This window comes from Podarcis muralis, chromosome 11 (assembly GCF_964188315.1).
Source record: "Podarcis muralis chromosome 11, rPodMur119.hap1.1, whole genome shotgun sequence".
NCBI lineage: Eukaryota > Metazoa > Chordata > Lepidosauria > Squamata > Lacertidae > Podarcis > Podarcis muralis.
In genome coordinates this window covers 48,693,174-48,717,904 of record NC_135665.1, presented here as the reverse complement: position 1 = coordinate 48,717,904, position 24,731 = coordinate 48,693,174, and the positions used below count along the sequence as shown (strand labels likewise).

The 24,731-nt window shown below is 43.9% G+C and overlaps 1 protein-coding gene across 3 annotated transcripts in view; it reads right to left on the bottom strand.

Annotated features, from left to right (window-relative positions):
* Positions 1-24,731, bottom strand: part of LIFR (LIF receptor subunit alpha) — an 81,701-nt gene that overhangs the window by 35,292 nt on the left and 21,678 nt on the right. For all 3 annotated transcript variants that reach the window (XM_028749532.2, XM_077936416.1, XM_028749533.2), the window contains exons 2-5: positions 12,313-12,475; positions 5,991-6,114; positions 2,514-2,659; positions 242-405 (exon numbers count right to left, since the gene is read on the bottom strand). In XM_028749532.2, the coding sequence (XP_028605365.2) occupies positions 242-405; positions 2,514-2,659; positions 5,991-6,114; positions 12,313-12,397 (519 nt within the window). In that variant the 5' untranslated portion in view covers positions 12,398-12,475. The remainder of the gene's footprint in view (positions 1-241; positions 406-2,513; positions 2,660-5,990; positions 6,115-12,312; positions 12,476-24,731) is intronic.

Here is a 24,731-nt window from a genome sequence, read left to right as displayed (position 1 = left end):
GAGATTTGAATCCAGATCTTCCTAGCCCATATCTGACATTAACCACAATCTCTACATATACAAAGAATGAATTCAAGCAATACAATTGGCACTTCATTTTTTGGAAAGCATTGGAATATAAAGTTGAGAAAAAGAGGTAGGCCATCAGACAGACAGACAGACACACCCACCCACACACACACACAGAGAGAGAGAGAGAGAGAGAGAGAGAGAGAGAGAGAGAGAGAGATGGACCACGTACTAGTGCAACTTCTTCCATGGGATCTTTACGCAGGATCTGAATTTGCCAAGTAGCTTCCATCTCCATTGGAAAGGCTGAGCCGCCATCGTACCACTCCAGAGTCAATATGTCAGTTGAGAAGTTGGCAGTCAGGTTGTGAATCAGTGGGGTGGGAGGGACAAAGGCTGTGTGGGGAAGAGAAAGGGACAGGAACCCAATTCAGAACTAATTCAGTGTCAGTAACAGTCGCAAGAACACCACATAATTCCTGCTTCTCCTCCCCAATCTGAGTTTTTAAAAAAATATTTACATGAAACCTTTGTGCTTATTCATAAGGTTGGATGCCCTCGGCTGTTTTTCTACCACAAGGAGAGTTCCACTTATTGTCCAGTGCGGAAAAACATGAATTCCCCCCAAACGGTTTTTTTCAAGATTTCCCCAATATGTATTTTTTCACAGTGTGCCTGACCCTTTACATGAGCCAGCTTGATGCAACTCTCAAAAGGCATGTATCAGCTGATGAGAGCAACTGAGGATATACTTTAAAAGGGGGGGGGGGGAACCATGCACCAGGTGGATCTTCTGGTATAGAAATAAAGTAGATCTCACTAGTCTGAAGTTGGCACACCCCTGCCCTACAGTAAGTTTCCTATTAAATAGGGGGCACAGCCCAGGAGAAGTTTAAAGCACAGCTAAGTTCCACTGATTCCAACAGAAGAGAGTTAAGCACATGGTTGGCGACTATGGAATTTTCAAGCGCTCAGCTCTGGCCAGACTGCACTCAAAGAGCACAATAGCCTCTTTCTGCTTAGATCTGCTATAAGTACCTCATGGCAGGCAGCAGCGTCCAAGCCATGCTCTTATATAGCAAGATCCCGAAAAACCTGTAGTGTTGAACATTACGGCATTGTCAAACATTACTGTTTCAAAAGCTAGAGAGAGCGGTGGGGAAGAGAGAGCGCTTTATGCTCACACAATATTGGGCTACTTCCAAACATATAATTAGAGGCCAAATTATTATGAAAGATGAGGTGCTTTTGTGGAAGATTACTGCCTGGCTGAATTCCAAGACAGAAAATCACTTCTAGTTAATCCCACAACCTCTGTATTCTCAACATGGAGAACTCTCCCTTTCAATTCTTAAACAGAAATTGCAATATGGTTTTATGCAGAGCAAAGCCCCAAAGCAGACTATACTTCTGGGGATATGATGATTACATACAAATACACTCACATACTTTGTGCTACACATTGAAATCCAAGACCATCAAATTTTAAAACCCCAACAAATAACTTTTTTATGCAACACCCTAGGTCCTGAATGACAGGCAGAGACTGAGAAAAGGCATGACTGCACACTAATTTTGTATTTATTTATCAGATGTGTAAACCTGCCCATCAATAAACATTCCCCGGGTTGTAACTTAACAAACTTTGTAGCTTACAAGCAAAATATTACATCAACATCATTAAAAACTAATCAGAAGAAGGTTTTCTACCATCTGTGTCAGACACAGCATAAAATAATTGTACAGTCTGGATGAATAAAAAGGTTGTCAGCTGGTCCCAAAAATATCACAGAGAAGACACACAGGAGAGCCTATCTGGGGAGGCTGTTCCAAAGCTGAGGTGCCACCACAAATGAGGCCCTGTGTTAGCCACCCTGCTTCACTTCACATGTGTATGAGCTAGAAGACCAGGAACAGTCACCTTCCATATGGATAGAGAGGTCCAAACTGGCCTGGCTTAGAGTTCTGTACCCACATGAAAAAGCCCACAGGGAGGGAGTTGCACAAGGAACTCTGTATAACATCTACAGTTCATGGGACCCTAACCCATGCAACTATCTCAAACGTGGCTGTTACATTTTTATATAGGCTCATGCCTGGTCCACACGTCACAGTGAGCCAAAATATGGCTCTCAAAGCCATAACATTATTCATCATGTTAACTAGGCCTGATAGAAATTGGGAGTCTAACAACCTGTGGATGGCCATAGGTCCCCTGTCCAAACACTAGGTCTTTAGGTGAAATATAGCCTCTACCACATTGGTTCCCACAAGGTGTATTGTAGATTTTCTGTTTAAAGGAAACATGGTTTAAAGGAGACTTCAGTGCTCTAACTTATTATAGGAGCTCAGAGCAAGGAGGAGGAATGAAAAGGCTCTGTGAGCTACCCAAAGGCTTGGATGTATCTTGGCTTAATGATGAACTGAGATGTCATCAGCCTGAGCCAGCTTGTTAACAGTGTAGAAGAAAGGCCAGACTTTGTATAAAGACAGCATAAGCTTACCAATATCCTTATCAGTCAGCTCAAATGTGTTTTCGGCTATCACTTTTCCAGACTGACTCACGGTGGATATCTTTATTTGATTAGAGGCAAATGAGATCAGTTTATCAATCTGCGCCGTTTTCTCCTTTGTTGTTAAGCAGGAAGTCCTGGAGGGGTGGGGGGAATGAAGATGAAATAAGTCATGTCACAACTCAGGTAGGGACGGGCTGCAATCAAGCATTTTAAAAACAGTTCATGGAAGAACAGCAAAATCAACAACAGTAGTCTGCAGAGCGCCATCTCCCCTGTCATGGTATCTCCATATCAAGGCCTGCCAAAATAATAATAATAAAATAAAAAATAAAAATAAAATTATTTATTTGTTATTTATACCCCACCCATCTGGGCAGCTCCCAACAAGATTAAACAAAATAAAACATCAAACATATTGCAATGATTTATAATTCAGAATTGAAATTTACTGTGTATGAGCAAACACCTTCACTACCCAAATTATGCACTTAGCGAAAGTTTAAAATGTTTGTGTGTGTTGTTGTAAATGTATGAACAAAGCAGAAATTGCATTTACGTGGCAAAATGTTCCAGCTGTCTCCTGCATTTGTTTTGTTTTCAAATCAGAGCAGCTAACGAGGGAAGAAGCTGGAAAATTTTGCCACAGGAATAAAACCTATGTTTATTTCATCACGGTGATTAACCGAATCCCAAAAGAGATCCAGGGAAAACTCGTGCAAAATGCTGGGTGTGTGCACGTGTGAGTATGAGGACCCCTGATCCCAAGTTATTCTCCCCCCACCCGTCATTGCTATCCCCATACTAATATCTGGGGATGGGAGCCATAGTTCAGGGTGCACAGCAAGGGATGGGCAAATCTATCTCAGTCTGTACTGCCTTGCTTCCACTTGTGGATGTCTTGAAGCGGGCCTTACACCTTCTTGTGCCGATTTTTTGAGGATAACTCCAGAGAAGTCCTTAAAAAATCTGCAGGGTGGGCGACACACCAAAAAACAAAACAAATTGAGGTATATGTACAGCACCTTGTTCTCTTTCACTTGCTTGAACACTGCAGCCCTGACACACAATGTAAAAAACCATTTAAAAAATATTTGGGGGAAAGCGCAGGAAGCCATTTCACAGTTTCTTATGTAATTTTACATACAAAGGGCCTATTGTAGGTAGAAAATGTTGTAGTGCTGAAACATATCCTTTTTTTTTGTACTGCTGAGCCTTTTTTAAAAGACATACAATTGCCCTTCATATATGTACAATTACACAGGGAGCTTGCTACACATTTTTTCCCTTTCCCTACACTATTTTTAAAAGTATTTAAACCGAAACCTCCAGGTGCTGTACTTTTGAGCTGCAGTTTTACAGTGTTCCAGGAAGAAAAAGAGTGAGCGAGCAATCCCTCAGTAAATATTTCCCCTTGCTCAGCTTGTAAATGTTGCACTCGAAAAGTCCTCAGAAAGGGTTTATAGATCCTTTGGGCTGAATTGCACACCCTTGCCATGGACTGGTTTGATATCGTGGATAAAAATCATTGATTTTAAAAAAGAAAAAAATCGGTTTTTTTGGTTTAAATCGGATTTTTAAAATAAAATGCTTTTGAGGAAAAATCTTCCTAAAGATAGTTTTCTATTTAAGTTACATTATAGTCCAAAGGAAATAAGGATTTGTTTTAAGTTTTTCATGTGTGCTAAAACTCAGTCTAAGTTTTCTTTTAGTTAAAAAAACTGTTTAACCACATCAATTAGCAAACATGGATACATATGCTATAATGTTATTGTTTTAGTTAAATAAATGGTTTAAATTGTTATTAAGGAAATGATTATTTTTCTCCTTCCAGCAGAAAGTACAGCAGAAAAGTTGTCCAAATATAAACAATTAACTTATTAAACCTCACAATAATTTCATAATTATCTGTCTATGTATTTCTAATAGTATAACCAAATCAGTAGTTTTTGATATAACTGTAAAAGCTACTCTGAAAATTTATTATTCCAAAAATGAAACCTTAACTGGTTGTAAATATTAAGATTATACCTGCAAGAATGAGTCTTTCTGTGAAAAAAATGATTTGAATCTACTTTTACTGACTAGTGATTTAAATTGTGATTTAAATCAAATGCACCCTGTTTGATAGGACAAATGAGATGGGGTTTGCAGCAGACTCTGACCTAGATCAAACTTTTCTTCTCATATCTAGATAAGAGCCCATGCATGTGAATATAAGAAAGTCCCAGACCCAGGTCCACCCCTCACACGGGCTGCATCTAGTCATTCATATCCTTGGCTCTCTTTTAGTTATTTATGGCTGTGGTCCCAAAAGGTTCTGAGAACGGCTTAGAAAAGATGCTGACCATAAAGTCATATTAAAATGTAGGAATGGAAATAACTTGGGTGTCCATATGATGCCAGGAGTACTAAGACAGTATTGCCTATACTTCACACCAAGGTTTCTCTTCCGCTGCTGTGATTGCTCTTCACCGCCATTTTCACCTGCTCAGTGTCATACAGTGGAACGAGTAGCGTGAGATTTAATCAGAACCAAGCCCTTATCTGGCAAAGTCAGGCTGCTTGGCAACCGTGCTGTGGCTTGTTTGCTAAACACACTTGACCTCGCACTTGACTTGTCTCGACTTGGCCATTTTGTTGATAATGCAGAGGTATCCTCACATTGCCTTGCTGCTGTCGCTTGGGTGAATTTAGCCAGTGGATGGGGATGAAAGTTCTTGGAAAGGCCAAATGGGTCTGTTCCAATGATCTTTATCTTTGGAAGTTTGCAGTGTTGTTTTTCTAGAAAAAGAGGTGCCAGAACTCAACATGAACACCTCCCTCGTTCTTAGAATGGCAATGGTGCTCACCTGAGAGATGCCAGAACTGGGGGGGAAAGCCCTGGATGTTTGTTCTTCCTGGTTGGCGCTTGGCCAGTTTTGAGTATGTTTCCCAAGAGAAGGAATGGTTAAAACAGGTATGGGGAAACCCTAGCCTATAGGTCAGACTTGACCCGGCAGGCTATTCCTCACAAGCCATGCCCACCTGTTCCACAACTAACATTGTCTGCAGTAAGTCAAGGTAGCACTGCTTTTCCATATGTTGCAGATTGGGGGGTTGAGGCCTAAGCCATCTCCAGGGTTCATGACAGAGATGAGATTCAAGTTGTGGATCTATAGTTCAAGCTCTTCTCTACTCCAGCATAGGAACACTGGAAGCTGCCTTATATTGAGTCAGACCATTGGGTCCATCTAGCTGTCTACACTGACTGGCAGCAACCCTCCAAAATATCAGGCAAGAGTCTCTTCCAGGCCTACCTGGAGATTCTGGGGATTGAACCTGAAACCTTCTGCTCACAAGGCAGATGTTCCTCCACTGAGCTATGGCTCTTCCATCCTCCAGCTTACTAAACAATGACTACAAATTTCACCCAGGAACATAGCTTATATGGCCTCATGCGCAAGAAAGGAAGGAAATCAGTGTTACCTGCCACTGTGACAGAAAGAATACTCCACTCCATGACTAGCTGTGGAGGCAGTTGTCCATGTGCAGATAACGGTTTTGAAGTCATGTGTTATACATGTCAAATTCTGAGGCGTGTGTGACGGATCTGGAATTACAACACAAATGAGGTTGAACATGAATGTTACTGAACAGTATCATTATTATTTTCCCCTATAGATAACTGAACATTAATGGAACAACAGCAGAAATTCATGCTCTGAAATCTGAAATAAAATCAAACTCAATCAGACATTCCTGTTTTCAAACACATTTTCCAACAGGAGGAAATGAAGGACAGCCTGAAACTTTAAAAAAACACTTGCAGCTGTTTAGCAGTCTAGCCAGGATGCTCAAATATTCCAAACACATTTGAAGCACATTTACACCATGGACAAGCTGCTTGGATAGTCGTTCCCTGTCCTGGGGGAACCCTGCGAGTTGCAACTGTGAGGGGGCGCTAGTGATCCCTAAGCGATAATACTCAGCCCACTTGCCATATTCTTTTAGCTTCCAGGATTCTTTGGGGAAAGCCGTAATAAAAAACAATTATTGAACAAGTAAACACGGTTCTAATTATTTTAGTGTCTAAAGTCATGGTGCTTTAAAGGAATTTGACTTGGGGGGAAATGGCCACACAAGTACAGAATTACTCCATGCAGGATTGGGCAATATATGGGTCCCATCCAAATTTCCAGCAACAACTGTGACTGGCTGTGTTCCAGACCTGGCTTCCTAACACCCTGTGTCGCTGCCATTTACTGAGAAGGAGAGGGGAAAGCCAATGGGGAACTTGGTGCAGTGCAGGTGCAGAGCCTGAGCCAATCCAACCCTCCGGATGCTACATCAACACCATGCCAAGCTCCATTTCCCCTCCCCTTTTCGGTAACTGACAGCAACATGCACCACTGGGAAGCTTGGAAAACAACACAGCCCAAACCATTCCTGCTGCTAAATTCCAGTGGATGGGAGGTTGAGGGGCTGGGGAAATAGGTGGCAAAAAAGAGGGGAAGGGGGTTCCCCAATGTAACAAAGCACCCCTGAGAAGATACCTCTGTTTTGGCCTGGAGAAGAGGCTCCATCACATTCCTAGCCAGCTGATTTGTAACACCTGGTAGGCCCAGGCGATTGTCTCCTTCCAGTGTAAATCTCTGATCATCCTCCCTTATGTGTAAATTTGAAGTAAACAAAAGAACACTGGACTTCTTCTAGAGGTGTTAAGGCATGGTATGAGAACCCTAAATAGCACTCGTTACTCGTAATTACTAAGCAAGCAGTTTCAGTGAGCATATTCACAGTCATCAGAAGAGTTTGAGAGACAGGTGGATTTCTTTCCCCCTTACTCTCCTGGAAAGATGCGTTTTTAAAAGCCATAGTTCAGCTGGTCAGAACATGGGGCTGATAATGCCATGGTTGCAGGTTCAATCCCCGTAAGGGACAGCTACATATTCCTGCATTGCAGTGGGTTGGACTAGATCAGCGGTTCTCAACCTGTGGGTCCCCAGATGTTAACTCCCATTACCCCTAGCTAGCAAGGCCAGAGCTCAGGGATGATGGGAGTTGTAGTCCAACATCATCTGGGGACCCACAGGTTGAAAACCGCTGGACTAGATGATCCCCGGGGTCCCTTCCAACTCCACAATTTCAATTTAGACAAACTGTTGCTGACTGGCACCATTTTAAACCTTTAATGTCCATCCACTGCCAGGACAGCGAGCTTCTTGAGCATTTAAGGTGGCACTTTTCTCCTTAGAAAAGCTTTGGGCCCCTTTAAAGAAGCTTTACTTTTCCCCTCACATGAACATTTCTTGTGGAGTCCCACCTCAATCTCTCTCTTCCATCCTTTGCTTTCTTTCACTCAGTCCCTGAATGGATCTCCATTCTACCACCAACAGTTCCGTAAGACTTCCAAATGGGTCCCTGGGGCTGCAAAGGGTTGGAAGTTGCTGCTTGGACTCTAAATACCAACCAACACTGGTAGCTAATAGGGGAGGGGGGGACACACGTTGCTATATTGTAGCAGAAGCCGCAAAGCGCCAAGCCACAAACCACAACCAAAAAGTAGAATAAAATACAGGAAGTATTTTACTATCTGCTTTATGTGTAATCTCATCTGTGTGCGCCAAAGTTCCTTTAAGTTTATCTAGAACTGAAACTTTCTTCAATTAAAGGAACCAATTGACTATTTGTACCTTGTTTAAGAAAAAGTACAGTGGTTAATTGAGCAGCTCTCAGCTCCCATTCTACATATAGCCCCAACCCAAATTAGTTCAGTATGGTTTTAATTGTTTTCAGAGTTTGTAGAAATGGTTTTGTTTCTAGAATTTGTTTGTGTCTGTATATAGAGATAGATATCATTTTAAGATTCTTGCTGCACACCAGCAAGATGTCCTCGGGCTTTGATGGCCTCGGGCTTTGAAGTGGTTTTAAATTTGCAAAATAAAACAGAAATAAAATGCATGCCACTATAGCGAGGAAGCCTTGTGACCTGCTGTCAATCTGCTGTCTAAATTCTGACTTTGATTGCGTACACTCCACCATCTTAAAACATAGCTGGGTATGGCATGATAAAAGTCTGATTTCATCAGGACAAGCTATTTGTTGTTTACTGTTGTAATAATTGTTTTCTCAGCATTTATCTGCTGTACCATGAACAAAAATAACATTATAATTAATAAATAAATAAAACATAGCTGGGCCGTTCTTTTTCTCCATTGGGATTGCATCTGATTTAGGGGGGAAACTCATCAAAACACAGTATTCCATATGGATTGTGGCTGACATTGTGTGCCCACTGTTTCCCAAACCAGAAATCAAAGCACACTGGATGCAAAGTAAACAGGAGCATATCCACAGTCAATCAATGGACCCTTGGCTCTTCCTCCATAAATATCGTTATTTATATTTAAGCCAGAACTGGACCAGTTAACCCTTCAAATATAGGATGCCTTCACATAGAGAATTGCCTTCTGTAAACTAGGCCACATGGAGACTTCTGACATGAAGCCAGGAAAACCATTTTGTTCAGTTTTGTTTAAGAGCTAAAAAAAGAGTGTCCTTTATACCCATGAGGACAGCTGCCTGATCTTTTCAATATGTTGCTACAGAATGCATTCACCAAGCATCTCAACCCAGGGAAACGGCTGGACAGGAATGTGTTTTGGCTTCTTGCGCCTTGTAAAATGCCTCATTCCTTTTAAACACAGCTAGAAGCTTGACTATAATCCAAGTGGTCAATCTTCAGCTGCACTGAATAAAGTTTCATGGTTTGAGGGGGGGGGCAGGCTGGGAGTAAAACAACTGAGGATGTACTGAAAGTTCACCTCGCTCCCCACGTAACTCAAAGGCTCCCACCTTGCAGCTTTTAGTTTTTTTAGTACTACAAAATAGAAATAAGATAAAAAAAACCACTGTGGTACAGTGGTACCTCGGGTTAAGAACTTAATTCGTTCCAGAAGTCTGTTCTTAACCTGAGGTACCACTTTAGCTAAAGGGGCCTCCCGCTGCTGCCGTGCAACTGCCACACGATTTCTGTTCTCATCCTGAAGCAAAGTTCTTAACCCGAGGTACTATTTCTGGATTAGAGGAGTCTGTAACCTGAAGCGTCTGTAACCCGAGGTACCACTGTAGTTGGTTTCCTTTTTCTTGTTTTCTAATGTTGATTATATTTTTAATTCATTACCCAGGTTTTCTTCATCTTCTATTGTACTTAATTATATTGCCTAAATCTATAAACTAGCCAGGCCAGTGGTTTTCAACCAGTGTGCCATGGCATCCTGGGGTGCCTTGATTGATTTTCAGGGGTGCCACAGGCAACACTGGCCTCTGTCCCTCTTTCCTTCCCTCCCACCTCTGATGCCCTCTCGTGTCTCTGCCTCCCAAAGGCTTGCACAGCTGTTTGTTGCAGCAGCCCTGGCTACAGACTCCACAGGCGAATGGTGCCTCTGGCTGCTGGTTGCCAGGAGCAGAGGGAGCCTCAGAGTAAGCAAGCAAGCGGGCGAGGGAGCCCAGCCAGCCAACCTACAGCCCTTGCTGTTGGGAATGGACAGACAAGTCCCGGGGGATTTGTCGGTCTCCTGTGGGGCAGTGTGAGGTGACACCTTTCTTTGGGGCAGGTGGAGCAGCTCAGAGACTCAGAGACCCAAGCAGAGTGGAGAGGAGAGCAGGCTGAGGAAACACTCCAAAACGAAGGGTATTCGAAAAAGGGTGAGAGGGGTGATATAACAGAGCACCAGAACCCCACAGGGGTGCCGCACAAAGAATGTAGTTGGTCAAGGGAGCCGTGGACTCAACAAGGTTGAAAACCTCTGAGCTAAGCAGTATCTCCAAGCTCAGAAGGAGCCAGGGCTGTCTTAAGCATATCTGGCAGTGTGGTGCAAAGCTCTGCCACGTTTCCCAGAGTTTTTTAGGGAGGACGGCACTGCCGGTGGGGCTGGAAGAGGCGGGCAGCAGCTGGAGGGTGGCTCTTCTGATGGGGAAGAGGTGGAGGCTGGATGCGAAGCCTCCCAGCTCAGCTGGCCGCTTTGTGCCATGATGCCCACGGCAGATGGAGGCTCCAGGCGTGCCATGGCGCTGCTTTAGCACGGCATGGCAGAGGCGGGCAAGGGCAATGAGCTGATGCCAGGAGGCACTGCGTCCAGCCCCTGCCTCTTCCCTGGTGCCCTCCAGAACCTGGTGCCCTGGCACCCTGCGCCACTAGCCTCTATGGGTAAGACGCCCCTGGAAGGAGCACATCTCCCAGACTTCGGATGCTGGAGAAATAGGGGAGGTTAGGGCTGGACAGTATCAGCCAACTAAACATCTCACATATGCAAACATTTTACATAAGAGGAAAACATGCACATTCCCCCAAAATGTAGGCTTTTCTTGGTCTCTGAAAAAGTCTTCAGAGCTCAAAAGCAAGCTGGCAAGAGGAAGCAAAGCATTACCTCTAATGTACAACTGACCACATCATTAGGTCTTAAAAATAATCCAAGGCACCACAATGAGTCACTACCAATTACATGGCTTCCCCACAATGACTTTTGATGTGCGCTGTGCAATCCAAGTAAGGTAGTGAACTCGGTTGAACCTGGCATTCAGATGCTGTTGGTGCCACGAGGGGCACAGCAACCTTGGCAGCTGCCATCCACTAAACCAGACACACAGAACATGCACGCGTGCCCAAAAATCATTCAAGACGGAACTGGGCTTTCCGTAAGGTAAACTACACAAGCCACATGAGAAGCCACAGGAGAGGAGGGTGATCTTGTGCTTGAATCATGCTTGCTGGTTTCCCACAAGTATCTGGTCTGCCAGCTTGCTGTCTTAGATGGGCCATTAGCCCAATCCAGCAGGCTTTTCTTAAGCAGATTTAAAGGTAAAGGGACCCCTGACCATTAGGTCCAGTTGCGGACGACTCTGGGGTTGCGGTGCTCATCTCGCTTTATTGGCCGAGGGAGCCGGTGTACAGCTTCCGGGTCATGTGGCCAGCAGGACTAAGCCGCTTCTGGCGAACCAGAGCTGCGCACGGAAACACCGTTTACCTTCCCGCCAGATTGGTACCTATTTATCTACTTGCACTTTGGCGTTCTTTCAAACTGCTAGGTTGGCAGGAGCAGGGACCGAGCAACGGGAGCTCACCCCGTCGCGGGGATTTGAAACACCAACCTTCTGATCAGCAAGCCCTAAGGCTCTGTGGTTTAGACCACAGTGCCACCCGCATAGTCTTAAGCAAATTTAGGGGACGGCAGATTTCATCTCAGGAGCTGCTGACTTGGCTGCCCAATTTGATGGGGTGAGGGGGGGGAGAGAAGATAAGGTAGTGGAGAAAAACCAAAAGGTCAGGGGAGCCATGTACCTTTTTAGCTTTCTGTACTTCATCTACATTTCATTACAAGGTTATTGCAAATCTGCACTTAAAAAAAAATATCTGGGCAAAGTATATCCGAAACATCTATATGCAAAAAAGATTACATGGAACTTGAAAATTAAGTGGCTTTACATTGATTTTCTTATGCATTTATTTATTCAACTGGTGATACAGATCAAAAAGCTATCAAGACTATACTGAATCTCTGCCCACTTAAAAGCCTCTCAACCACCTTCCCTACAGCTCCCATTAAATTCCTGGCTCGTAGCAGTATCCACCCTCTTTCAATATCATCTTTACAGTCTTTTTTTCTTTTCTTTTTAAAGATAATCTTTAGAACCTTATGGCCTAGAACCTTGACTTTTGAAAACAAACAAGGAAAGCCGAGATTCCTTCAGAACTGCAATGCCTGTACAAAATGTAATGAGAGAGGGAGAGATATCAAATTATACCAACCTGTTTCCTGACACTGGGCCAATTGGGTCAGGAGACACAAGTGCACTACTGCCAATAGACAGCAGGGAATTTGGTTAATCCACATTCTTCTACAGTTCACTATGGAGATGGAGAATCGGTCACTTCAAGCAGCAAAGATCATCCTCTTTCACACAGACAGGCTCTAAAAAGAGATAAGAGAGAGAATGAATTGTAGATATTCAGGCAACGTCACTAGATAGTATACCTGAAATATACACAAATGTCAATGGATTGCACAATGCCTGTACAATTCTGGACAGCAGCCTGTGGGGAGAAAAATGTTTAAAAGTAGGTATTGGAACTTATTTCTGACTGGAAGCCGCCTCATAGGGAGAAACAACTTTAGACAAAATCTGTTCCTTATTGTCCGCTCAGGAATTGTTTCTGCAGAAGCAGCAAGGCAAATTAGTACCAATTTAGTGCAGGACGATGCTGTGCCAGGGTTATGGAGGTAGCTTTTTTTTAAAGTGTTTTCATTTTAATCTTCTGTGATGCTTGATGGTTTGATGCCAAAAAAAAAAAAGCTGAACTGAACAGAAATCACCTGGCATTACCGGAAGAAGTTTCCCATTATAAACTGAAAGCCAAAGCGGGCATAGATCTGGTTACAAGACAGAAACAACAAACAACAACAACAACAACAACAACAAAAATAAATAAATAAATAAATAAATAAATAAATAAATAAATAAATAAATTTTTATATATACCCCTCCCTTCCCGAGGTAAAAGCAACATAAAATACAGTATAAAAACATGAATAACAATAAAATTCAAAATTCAGCAATCAATTTAGGGGAAATAAGCATTAGATAATCCCCAAGGCTAGCTGGCTGAATTGGTCCTACTTGGGCCAGCGAGGAGGCCAGGGGAGAATTAGCTGTGGGGTCTCAGAGCGGGTAATCTTCATAAAAGGGGAGAGGGAAGGAAGAAAGGGGAAATAAAAGAATATAAATAAAAGAAATGCTGCTAAATTGGTTCAAACAGTTAGTGATCGTACAGTGGTGCCCCGCAAGACGAAAAACTCGCTAGACAAAAGGGTTTTCCGTTTTTTGAGTTGTTCCGCAAGACGAATTTCCCTATGGGCTTGTTTCACAAGACGAAACGTCTTGCGAGTTTGTTTCCTTTTTCTTAAAGCCGCTATGCCGTTAATAGCCGCTAAGCCGTTAATAGCCGCTAAGCCGCTAATAGCCGTGCTTCGCAAGACGAAAAAACCGCAAGACGAAGAGACTCGCGGAACGGATTAATTTCGTCTTGCGAGGCACCACTGTATTGAAAAGGCATGACCCTGAAGGAGTCCATTTATTAGAATGGGGAAGCTGGGAACTACAGGGAGGTAGAGTGCTCCTGTGCTGGGAGGTCCTGCTTGCAGGTTTCCTACAGGTTGGCCACTGTGAGAAGCGGATGCTGGAACAAATGGGCCCATTGGCCCATACAGAATCACAGCATCACAAAATTGTAGAATGGGAAGGGACCCTGAGGGTCATCAAGGCCAACCTGCTGCAATGCAGGAATCTCAGCTAAAGCATCCATGCCAGATGGCCATCTGCTTAAAATCCTCCAACACACACCCACACACAGAGGAAGCTGCATCATTACAGACCAAGGCATAGGTCTGTAAGCCTGGCCCTGACTACTCTGGCTAGTTTCCTCTTTCCAGATTCTCAAGTGGGATCTTTTCCAAGACTTCTTCCCATGGAGCCTCTGGCCTGATTCAGATGAGGCAAGATGCTCACAAGTATTGTGTGCTCTCCCTGCCTCTTTTTCTCCCCACATCACCCCTCCCCACCCCGTACAACAATTAACCCAGGAAAATTGTCACATAACCATCCAAACTAGAAACTGGCATTGGCAAGATCAGAACAAGTCGGGATTTTAAAACAAGTTCAAACTGTCTAAGCCAGGCATCTCACGGAAGAGACCAGGGACTTTCCTCCACTGTAGGAAGATGTCTTCTACTGATTCAGACAACTGGTCTATCTGTATCCTAGGGCTAGGCTAGTCTAATTAGCAGCACCGTAAGGAAAAACAACAGAAGTAAAAGCATTCATTACAAGCATTGGTTGCAGTGGAGGGGCAGCTGGCTGCATCCTAGTTTCTCCACTGTGTTTATTCTATTTTAAGTCATACCTTGGATCTCGAACGCCTTGGCTCCTGAACAAATCGGCTCCCTAACGATCGAAACCCGGAAGAGACTGTTCCAGTTTTCAAATGTTCTTTTGGAAGCCAAATGTCCAATGGGGCTTCCGATTGGCTTTAGGAAGCTCCTGCAGCCAATCAGAAGCTGCACTTCGGTTTCCGACCGTTTTGGAAGTCGAACGGACTTCCAGAACGGACTCTGTCCGGCTTCCAAGGTATGACTGTATTTTCGTTTGAACTGAACAACCCTTCTAAACCAGCATTGAAAGAGAGCTAGGGCAAGTCAGCCTTTTGACATATTCAAACACCTCGCCAGGCTGTGCCCCTTTTCACAAACACCAAACATAGGGACATGTCTTATTCAGAGCCAGGTCCAGCGAGCTCAGTAATTGTCAACACAGGCTGGTACCATCTTTCCAGAGTTCCAGGCTGGAAGCCGCTCCCAGTGTTTTCTGGAGATTCCAAGGATTAAATCTGGGACATTCTGCATGCAAGCTGTACCACTGAGCTACACCTTTCCCCAGAGACACAACAGTTGGAAGGGGGCAGGAACAAACCTAGCATAGGACTGTGGCAGCTCCCTGGACCCATGTGGGAACAGGCAATTTCACCAGACAAATTCTTCATGATCCCCCTATTAACACCAAGGGGCAGGAAGGAAAACAGACACAACATAATTCTGAGGGAAGAAGGGTAAACATCTGTTCCAGCCACCCCACTGCCTCAGTCTAAATTCTCCCATGCTCTTGGTTTTAAAAAAGAAAACTAAATGCATCAGGCGATCCAATCCAGTACTTTCCACATCACATCTGTTTTGACCATCCTTTCTAAGACTGCACTACAGTGCATTATAAAATTTTATGCGCAGGGTATATGTTTACTTTTTAACACCATTGCCAGCAAAGCAAGTGCACTGTGGTTGGGTCTTCTGGGCCAAAGCATTTCTTTGCAATTAGTTGAATCAGTCTTTGGCTTCAAAGAGAGTCATCTGAGCAGAGGAATTAACATTATGCTATTTTTAAAAAGAACCACAGCTTCATAAAATTCAATTATTTGGCAGCCCCTCCAATTTGACCACACTCATTTTAACCCAATGTCCCCTGCAAATTTTCCAAAAGCAAAAAAACTCTGGACCTCCTCTTGCTCCTCATAAGCCAATAAGAGTCTTTCTAAAGGCTAGAAAAAGGCCGGGGAATGTTTTGTCTTGCAGAGGGAAAAAATTGGTTATCAATATTTTTTACAAAGACTGCAGAAGGCAGCAGAAAGCAGCATTCAGCTGTGCAATTATATATTGCAAGAATGCAACACTCAGGCACATTTTTTGATCAACTTTAGAAAGTTCAGATAAATTTCACTCCTGTTCAAAGTCCATTGGGTATCATCAGCATGAACAAACACATAGCAGTGCCCTGTTGTTCAAAACAAGATGGCCAAGGCCAGATGCATGTTTGACATGACCTGGAATTCTCCCTAAATTATGGAGAACTAGAGCTGTGTACACCCAATACCTTTAAAGCACTTTTGAAGCAAATTCTTTTCCTCAAGGAATTCTGGGCACTGTGGTTTACCATCATATCATGCTTCCTCTACATAATGTTAGTTCTCGCAATGGGAAGCAGCTCTCCCAACCTATAAAGCAGAGATTTCCCCCCACCCTTGGGGCATGGAGAAACTGGAACCACCTGCACTTTTTTCAACACATGAAGTTGCTATAGCAAGTCAAACCACTGGACCACATAGCCTAGAGCTGTATTGTTCCAGCCGAGGGTTGACCTTCCAGTTCTTGGGACCAAAAAGCCCTTCCCAGCCCCCAAATTCAAAACTGTTAATGAGAGATGCGGCGGCCTGGGCTTTGGACATTTTGCAAAACATGCACTCCACCTGTGAGCTACGGCAAGCACTGGCCAGCTGCAGCCCTGAAAACAGAGTCAACAAACACACCACATTGTTAAAGACTTTCCACATGCTCTTAGCTTACCTTAAGGCAGATCACACAATACATTCAAAGCACTAAGAATGCAGCTTAAATAGTAACGGGTTCCCCCAAAGAATTCTGGGAGTTGCAGCTTATTAAGGGTGTTGAGAGTTGTTAGGAAACCCTTAATCCTCTTAATCAGCTACATCTGCCAGAGGTCCCCCATGAATAACTTATTTGGGGCAAGCCATGGTGGTTTAAAGTGGTATCGTAGTGCTTTAAATGTAAGGTGTGAATGTGGAGTTAGAAGGGAAAGTGCTAAGTTGCCACAGGGTGGTGATTATGTGGCTATCTCCTCAGCAGAGGAAGTAGCAAAAACAGCCTCTCCTAAATCACTGTAATACAGCCAGAATGGGATGCAGTTGTGAAGGAGGAAGAAGGTGCAAGCAAGGAGGAAGGAACCTTCTGTAAAAGGAGGGCATGAGTAGTTTCAGACTCAGATACCTTCTTGAGGGGAAAACTATGGATATATACCCCCACACACACACTCACACACATAGCACAACTGATCTGTTATCAGGAATGGATAGATGCCAATAATATTTTCAGAAGCCAGGACGAAACTTAAAGGCGCCCGTCACATGGGGTTTTCCAGATCTGTTTCCTGAGCCTTTTGGCTGTGGAACTGATTTGGGAAGGCAGAGCTTGAGCAAGCTGGAAACCTGGATGGCGTGGGCACTTCAAAAGTTACATCATGTCGTTTGTATTTTTTTTATATCTAATGGCTCCTGCCAAGCCAGATAGTACTAACAGTACATAGCTACAATACATGATACTTCAAGCGGGACATTTTTCTGTTTGCTGAAGCACAGACAAGATGAGGCAAGAGTGAAATAACTCATCAGGTGCGTGCTGTCACTCAATGCAGCAGGTAGGCTTTGAATATATGCTTTTGAATATATATTTGGCCTCAGCACAGCGTGTCTGAACAAGAGCAGTTAGAAAGAGAAATTCAGCAAACCAATAATGAACTTGTGTTGCTATTTACTTGCTTTTTTTAAGTGCTTGCCTACACAAAATCTTAGCATTGGATACAGGGAGCCTGCTTTTTAGCTTGACAGTGATGTGACAAATGCAGGCTTGATTACAAGCGAGGCAATGTGATTAGCAGTCATAAAAACATGAGAAAGTGCCTTATAATGAGTCAGATCATTGGTCTGACAGAGTGCTCTCCCAGTCCTACCTGGCAATGCCAGGGAATGGTTCAGACCTCTTCTCCCTGCAAAGCAAGATCATCTGCCTTTGAGCTACTGGACTTTGTGGTCTTGGGGCAGTGGGTGGAAAAGACGACTGTTTAATTTTGCCTCCAACTCACAGATGGTTTATACGGCTCAGGCCAAGATTGGCTAAATTTCTATGGTCCAAGTTTAGAACTAGGGGGGGGGGCGTTGCATGTTGCTGGGGGGGGGAGGGTGCAAGTGAGTGGGGCCAAATGGGCAGGACCACCCCATAATCACCCACACTGTTCCCACATGGTGAGCAAGGCTGAGACCTGCATCCTCACTGTTGCACTTGTCTAGGCAAGTGGTTGAAGGCTATCAATACTATCAACATAGCTACAGCCAAGGCCTGGTCTTTACCTCCTTTCCTCAGCTCATATCCTCCTTTCCATTCTCTCTCTCTTCTTGTCACATGGGAGCTAAACCATCACCATTAGGATGATGTGCACCACTGCTGTTCGATAACCACAGCTGGAATTTAAACAACCATTTGCAAACCTTGGTTTCACATGCAGTTTAGTGCCAACCATGGTTAGTGAAAATGGTGGTGCCCAACCGTTGCAACAACACTTTGTAGGGGAACCGTTGCATGACAGCACATGGGAACCCATGAGGCCACTGGGAGCTCCCATTTCCTTAAGCTTACTTCAGCCACCAAGAAACATTACACATTTACTGGGCTCTTGCGTCTAGTCGAGAGGGAGAGCTGCAAAAAGCCCGATTCCCTAAACTGTTGGAAACCCAACTGAGTACAGTTTCTGAGATTTCAGGTGACATGGCTCCTCAACTTTCCTCATGGACTCAGGAGGCATGATGTGGTAGTTAAGTTGAACAAGAGCTGGCAAGACCAGGGTTCAAATCCTGCATAGCTATGAAGCTCACTGAGTGATCGTTCTCCAACTGAGACTACCTCAGAGGGTTATTGCAAGAAAATGGGAGAGAGATGCTCAAGGAGTCCTGCTTTGTGGGGAGGGCAGGATAACAACCACACAACTGCTATCTATTTTCACTGCTATAAGGCAGAGGAGTTTGGTTTTCTTTAAAGAATCCCTGCACACACCCACACCCAAAAAAACCCAGCCTCTCTTTTTCATAATTCAGCCCACACTTACAACCTTTACTGAGGACTTGGAAAAAGAGATAAATAAAATATGTAAGCTGTAATGAGCATATGGCACTGCTATCAGCACAATACTACCAGTCAACTCAACACCAACCAGCACCACATTTATCACAACGGTTCCTGCGCAAAAACAGCCCATGACAGCAAGATGCCGACTGAACACACAGAGCAGTTTCCCACTCAGCTCTGACTCACAAAAGCTGTTGAAGGCTAGCAAGAGACAGATGTGTAAACTATAGAGGAAAGGGATAATGAGCAGCCTGGGCCACCAACATACACACAGTGCAAGACACAGAGGGAAAGATCGATGATGGATTGTAATGGGTGGCCAGTCCATCCTAGTGCCTCACTTTGGTCCTGGCTCAGAAATAAGCCAAAGAAAGTTACTGCCAAGACATACCAGAGAATATTTCAGCTTATTTCTAAGCCAAAGTCACACACTCAAAAAAGCTAGGGCTACTTAACCCCTTCCTCTCTTCCCTCTAAGCATCACTTACTGCCCCCATGCAGTGGCAGCAACACTCCAACCACAGGGGAAAGGGAGATCTCTCTAACACACCTCTATGGTTTCTGGTAAATTGTGCGGTAGTGTGGCATGACAAAAGGCTGTGGTTGCCTTGAGAAATGTCTTACTTTATTGTTTTTATTCATTTGTATCGTCTTTTGTATTATAAGTTATGTATATTTGCCTATGTGAAAATTAATAAAGATTTTCTAAAAAGAGAGAGAGAGAGAGAGAGAGAGAGAGAGAGAGAGAGAGAGAGAGAGAAATGTCATTTCCCACAAAGAGCTGCTGACATTCTGCTAGATCTTGGGAAAACTATGTTTCCTCAAGGCTACTGGACACCTTTCATCCTGGCCCCAGAGAGGAAATACAGAGGAAACGCTTCCTCTCCACACCACTGGGATATTGTGAGGGGGTTTTTTTGCCACCTTCAGGCTGGCCAGTAAGCAGAGTTATGGGGGGGGGGCAGAATTTGGGGTTGGGGGTTGAACTTGGGATAAGCTAGGAATTCTTCTCTGGCTCAGGTTTAAAATCCAAGTTGGAAAATTCAAGGCTTGAAAAACTTACCTCTCAAGCTTATTTTATTGGAGTCCTGGGTTAATGAGTTTTCCCTGACATCTCTCATTTCTGCCAAGCCTTTTAGAGAACTGTGCTGAGTTGGATAAGAAGGTTTACATTTTTGTTGTATCTGTGTTATCTGTTTGGGATTACTAAAAGCAGTACATTCCACAGGCGGATAATTAGGGAGTCGCATACAATAATATTTATCTAAGACTGTGTTGGAAGCAGAGCATTTCTGAGGGAACAGGGCAAATTCACAAGGGAGAAGAGCTCAGACCGAGTGCACATAAACGTCTCTCCCTGCAGGGATTTCTCCCCCTTCAGCAAACCTGCTGCCTGACCCATAATCAGAACCTGCCCTCCAAGTGTGCCAGAATGAGTCAGAAGACTTATAGGGGGCCCCCAGGAGAGAAAGCTGGTGTGCGTCCATCTTTAAAATTACATGCTTGGAAAAATCACCCTCTTCCTTCCCTTTTCCAAGCAGTTCAGCTCAGGGCTGCCAAGTCAATCCCACTTGCAAAAAACGTGTGCCAGGAAGCCATGACCCATTGCAGGGAACTACTGCAGCCTTCCCTGGAGGAATAGATAAAGATAGACTTGAGGCTGAAATGAGGGGTGGTCAGGGAAAGGGTTGGGGCCCATAAAGATTTGCTTGCTGAGAATGCCTCAGTCCGATTCCTGGATACACCACAGATATGACCAGGGGAACCATTTCTCCAATCAGCATGGCACAGAGTCAGACCACTGGCATCTAGCTCAGTACAGTGGTACCTTGGGTTAAGTACTTAATTCGTTCAGGAGGTCCGTTCTTAACCTGAAACTGTTCTTAACCTGAAGCACCACTTTAGCTAATGGGGCCTCCTGCTGCCGCCGTGCCGCCGGAGCACAATTTCTGTTCTCATCCTGAAGCAAAGTTCTTAACCTGAGGTACTATTTCTGGGTTAGCAGAGTCTGTAACCTGAAGCGTATGTAACCCGAGTTACCACTGTATTGCCTACAGAAGTTTCTTTAACTTGGGTCCCCAGCTGTTGTTGGACTACAACTCCCATCATCCCTGGCCACTGGTCCTGCTAGCTAGGGATGATGGGAGTTGTAGTCCAACAACATGAAGACTGCTGATCCATAAACACACACTTCTGAAAAGAAACAGCTCAGCGATAAAATGTATCCATGCTCCCATATTCCTGTAAGAGTTTTGCAATTGTTTTTGAAATGTTGCTGGGTTTGTTTCATTTTGTGATTGCAAAAGCCAGAACTAAGGGTCCCCGTTTCTCACATTCCTGAAAGGATCTGAGCTGGCACCCAGATATAGTTAAAGGAAAAATAGGTGCTACAACCAGAGATGCTATCAAACCCTTTCAGAAAAGTCTCCCATACAAAAGAGGATAATATAGAATTGCATGCAGGCGTATGTATTGAGTAGACATTGTTTCAGCAGGAAAAGGAAGGCACTCAAGAGATACAAGTATCATATTACACATCCTGTTATTATTGCCAGCATAAAAAGCTTCCAAAATTTCCCCCTAATTAGAAGTCCACGCCAGAAGTAGCGCACATTTCTGGGAAACTAAAGCAAATTGCCAATTTGGCTGACAGCAACAATAACGATACAGAAATAGAAGAGGAACTTGTTTTCTTAAGAGCAAACTGTGCTGACCTACAGCTTTCAGCCCCTGACTTCCATCACATCAAACTTGGTTTTGTGCTCTAAGCTGTCAGGACAATGCCTTCCCTCTTATCTTTTATAATTAAGAGATTGTGCTACTTCAAAACAAGTCCCCTGGGTAAAAAAAAAAAAAAAAAAAAGGAAAAGGAAATTCTACTTTACCACCTACATTTTCCTCCTTTTTTTCTGCAACATAGTTTAGTCATTTGAGACAGAATAAAAGTTAGTCAATCAAAAAAACTGAAATAGAAATAATTGCTCCACTGGCAACAGAGGTCCACTAATGCAGTGTTCCCCAACCTTGGGTCTCCAGCTGTTTTTGGACTACAACTCCCATCATCCCTCGCTAGCAAGACCAGTGGTCAAGGATGATGGGAATTGTAGTCTGAAAACAGCTGGAGACCCAAGGTTGGGGAACACTGCACTAATGTACTGACTCTCAAAGAGGCTCATTGAAAGAGGTTTTAAAAGAAGCTTTGCATGTGCCTGAAAGTACAATGTGATCATGCTTATCACGTATCATCTAGTTTGGTCTTAAGGCTAAAGAGAATCAGGGCCAAACCCCTGTTTAGTCACGCAACTTACTGAGCAACCTTGAGCCAATTATTGACTGGATTCAGACAATCTCTCTCTGCTCCAAGATATATGTGTGAGCCTTTTTGCACCCCCCCCCCCAAAGTCTCAAGCAATCAAACCAGAGAGATGCTAATCATAGTTTCTCTAGCCAGGAAACTATGGTTTGTTTCAGACTTTCTGGGAGGACCAAAAAGGCAGAGATATGATGATCTGAACCAGAATACTCTCTCATATCACCCCCAGTAATACACTTTGCAGTGGTGCTAAAAGAGCAAGGCCACGTACGATGCTGTCAGCTACTTGGAGGAAGGATAAAGAGAGAGAAAGATTGGCAGTCCGAACTTATTTAACAGGGTAAGCTAACAGGCCCCATGAAATATTCCAGAACTTATTTAACAGGGTAAGCTAACAGGCCCCATGAAAAAAGTGTGTGAATTTGGCTTGTTCTGTTACCATACTACAAGCCAGACATAAGTCAAAGTGGCATACCATTTACCTGTTGTCACAACAACAACAAAACAACAACAACAACAACCATTTATTACCAACCATGCAGTAAAAGAATGCAAGGGCACATTTTTGGACTGAACTGGCATTCACACAACTTGAGGCCACCGAAGCAGACTTGGCCAAAGCAATTCGCTTATGACACAAACTCCAAAACATAGCCAGGACAATAAAGCAGCCCGAGTTAAGCAACCGTTTAATATTTTACCCAGCATTTTCTTGCTTTCCTGATTTCCCCGCTTTCCTTCCCCAGAGTTTCCTGTGAGTTAAGATAAACTAATCTGTCACAGGGCTTGTCTCTGACAGAGGATCGATAACAGCTAATTATAGCCATGATAAGACAATCTGCCTCAGGTCCCCAGGGAAGGGTGACTGACATGCAAACACAAAGTTGCTAAGACCAGATGTGGAGGGGGGCAGGGGAATGAGAGCAGATGGCCCTAAACCTTGCACCTGGCTTACATCAATAAGACACCCATGATAGCAGGGCAATAGTGGGCTCTTCTTGTTTCATCTTTAAAACCAAATGGGTCAGACAAATGAAAGGAATTCAAGGATTTGGCAACGTGGGAGCCTTTTGTGAGTTGCCTGAGGACACATAGCACACCCCTGTGGTCTTCTTTCCCCAGACTCCTCAATGGACAGGGCATGCCAGGCAATTTCTCTCCTCTAAAGATTACAAGTGGGATGCGGGTGGCGCTGTGGGTTAAACCACAGAGCCTAGGGCTTGCCGATCAGAAGGTCGGCGGTTCGAATCCCCGTGGCAGGGTCAGCTCCTGTTGTTTGGTCCCTGCTCCTGCCAACCTAGCAGTTCAAAAGCACGTCAAAGTGCAAGTAGATAAATAGGTACCGCTTTGGCGGGAAGGTAAACGGCTTTCCGTGCGCTGCTCTGGTTCGCCGGAAGCTGTACTCCAGCTCCCTTGGCCAATAAAGTGAGATGAGCGCTGCAACCCCAGAGTTGGCCATAACTGGACCTAATGGTCAGGGGTCCCTTTACCTTTAAAGATTACAAACCACATAGTATGCCAGAGGTGTCCCAAGACTGATTTCGAGAATGCACAAAAATACTCTAGAATAGGTCCATTAATAAGCACATGAAAGTAATGCAGCCTCAACTGAGAGATTGATTTCCAAGCTGAAAAGGCAAAGATCCTGATGAAACAAGCCCAGATGGCAGAGATAGCAAACCTCCCACTGGCAGGGAGCACTGGGGGTGGAATGTGGCCCTGCAGATGTCTGTATTGGCCCTCAGAGTTGGGACTCTTCCCAGGTCACACTGCCCTTCCTCAGCCCACCAATTCCTTGAGTGCTTCTGCTGGATGGAATGTGTCTTTGAACTGCAATCATGCCTCTTCCTTGCCTTGTTTGCATACATACAAACCTCTGAACTCTACATGGCTGGCATGTGTCGAAATGGTAAGAGTCATATCCATTCGCTCTGAGCATTTTGGGGGAAATGGTTTCTTAAAGGACCTTGCAGATTTGTCAAATGAAAAAATGGGAGGGCAGTGTGCCTGCTTTCCAAGGCTCATTCTCAAATCAAAATTTCTCTATGGTTTTAGTATGATGTTAAAACACAAACTGTTTTGTTGCAGCAGGCTATACCTCAGAACTATAGTTATTTCCATATTTCCACAATGTGTTTCAAGCATTTATTAAACTTCTGAGTTTTCCGGGAAAGCAGGATTGAGCAGCTCAGAATCAAAATCCCTGTGCGTCTCCCATCCAAGTGCTGATAAGCTTTCAACAATGCTAAGCAGAGTTAGAACTTATGAAAATAATATTGTCATTCCAGTCACTCTTCTCCCACCTACTCCAATTTAGATTAACTTCTTCAACAGTTTTCCAAAAATTAAGGGAAAGGAAAAGAAGAAGAGAGAAATAAAGAGTGTATTCTATTCAAACATGCAGATTATAAAAGAAATGGCTTTCCCCAGGCTTGGCTAACCTAAATAGATCCTAGCCAAGCCTGGAGAGAGTATGTTTTACAGTCAATAAATACTAGCATCTTTTTACAACTGCAAAACTGTCAAACGTGTTCCATCTACACTGCAGTAAACTAGAGGAGATTCAGATTTGATCAAAATATTGTTCTCATAAAGTAACTGCAAAGTGATCTCCTCCAA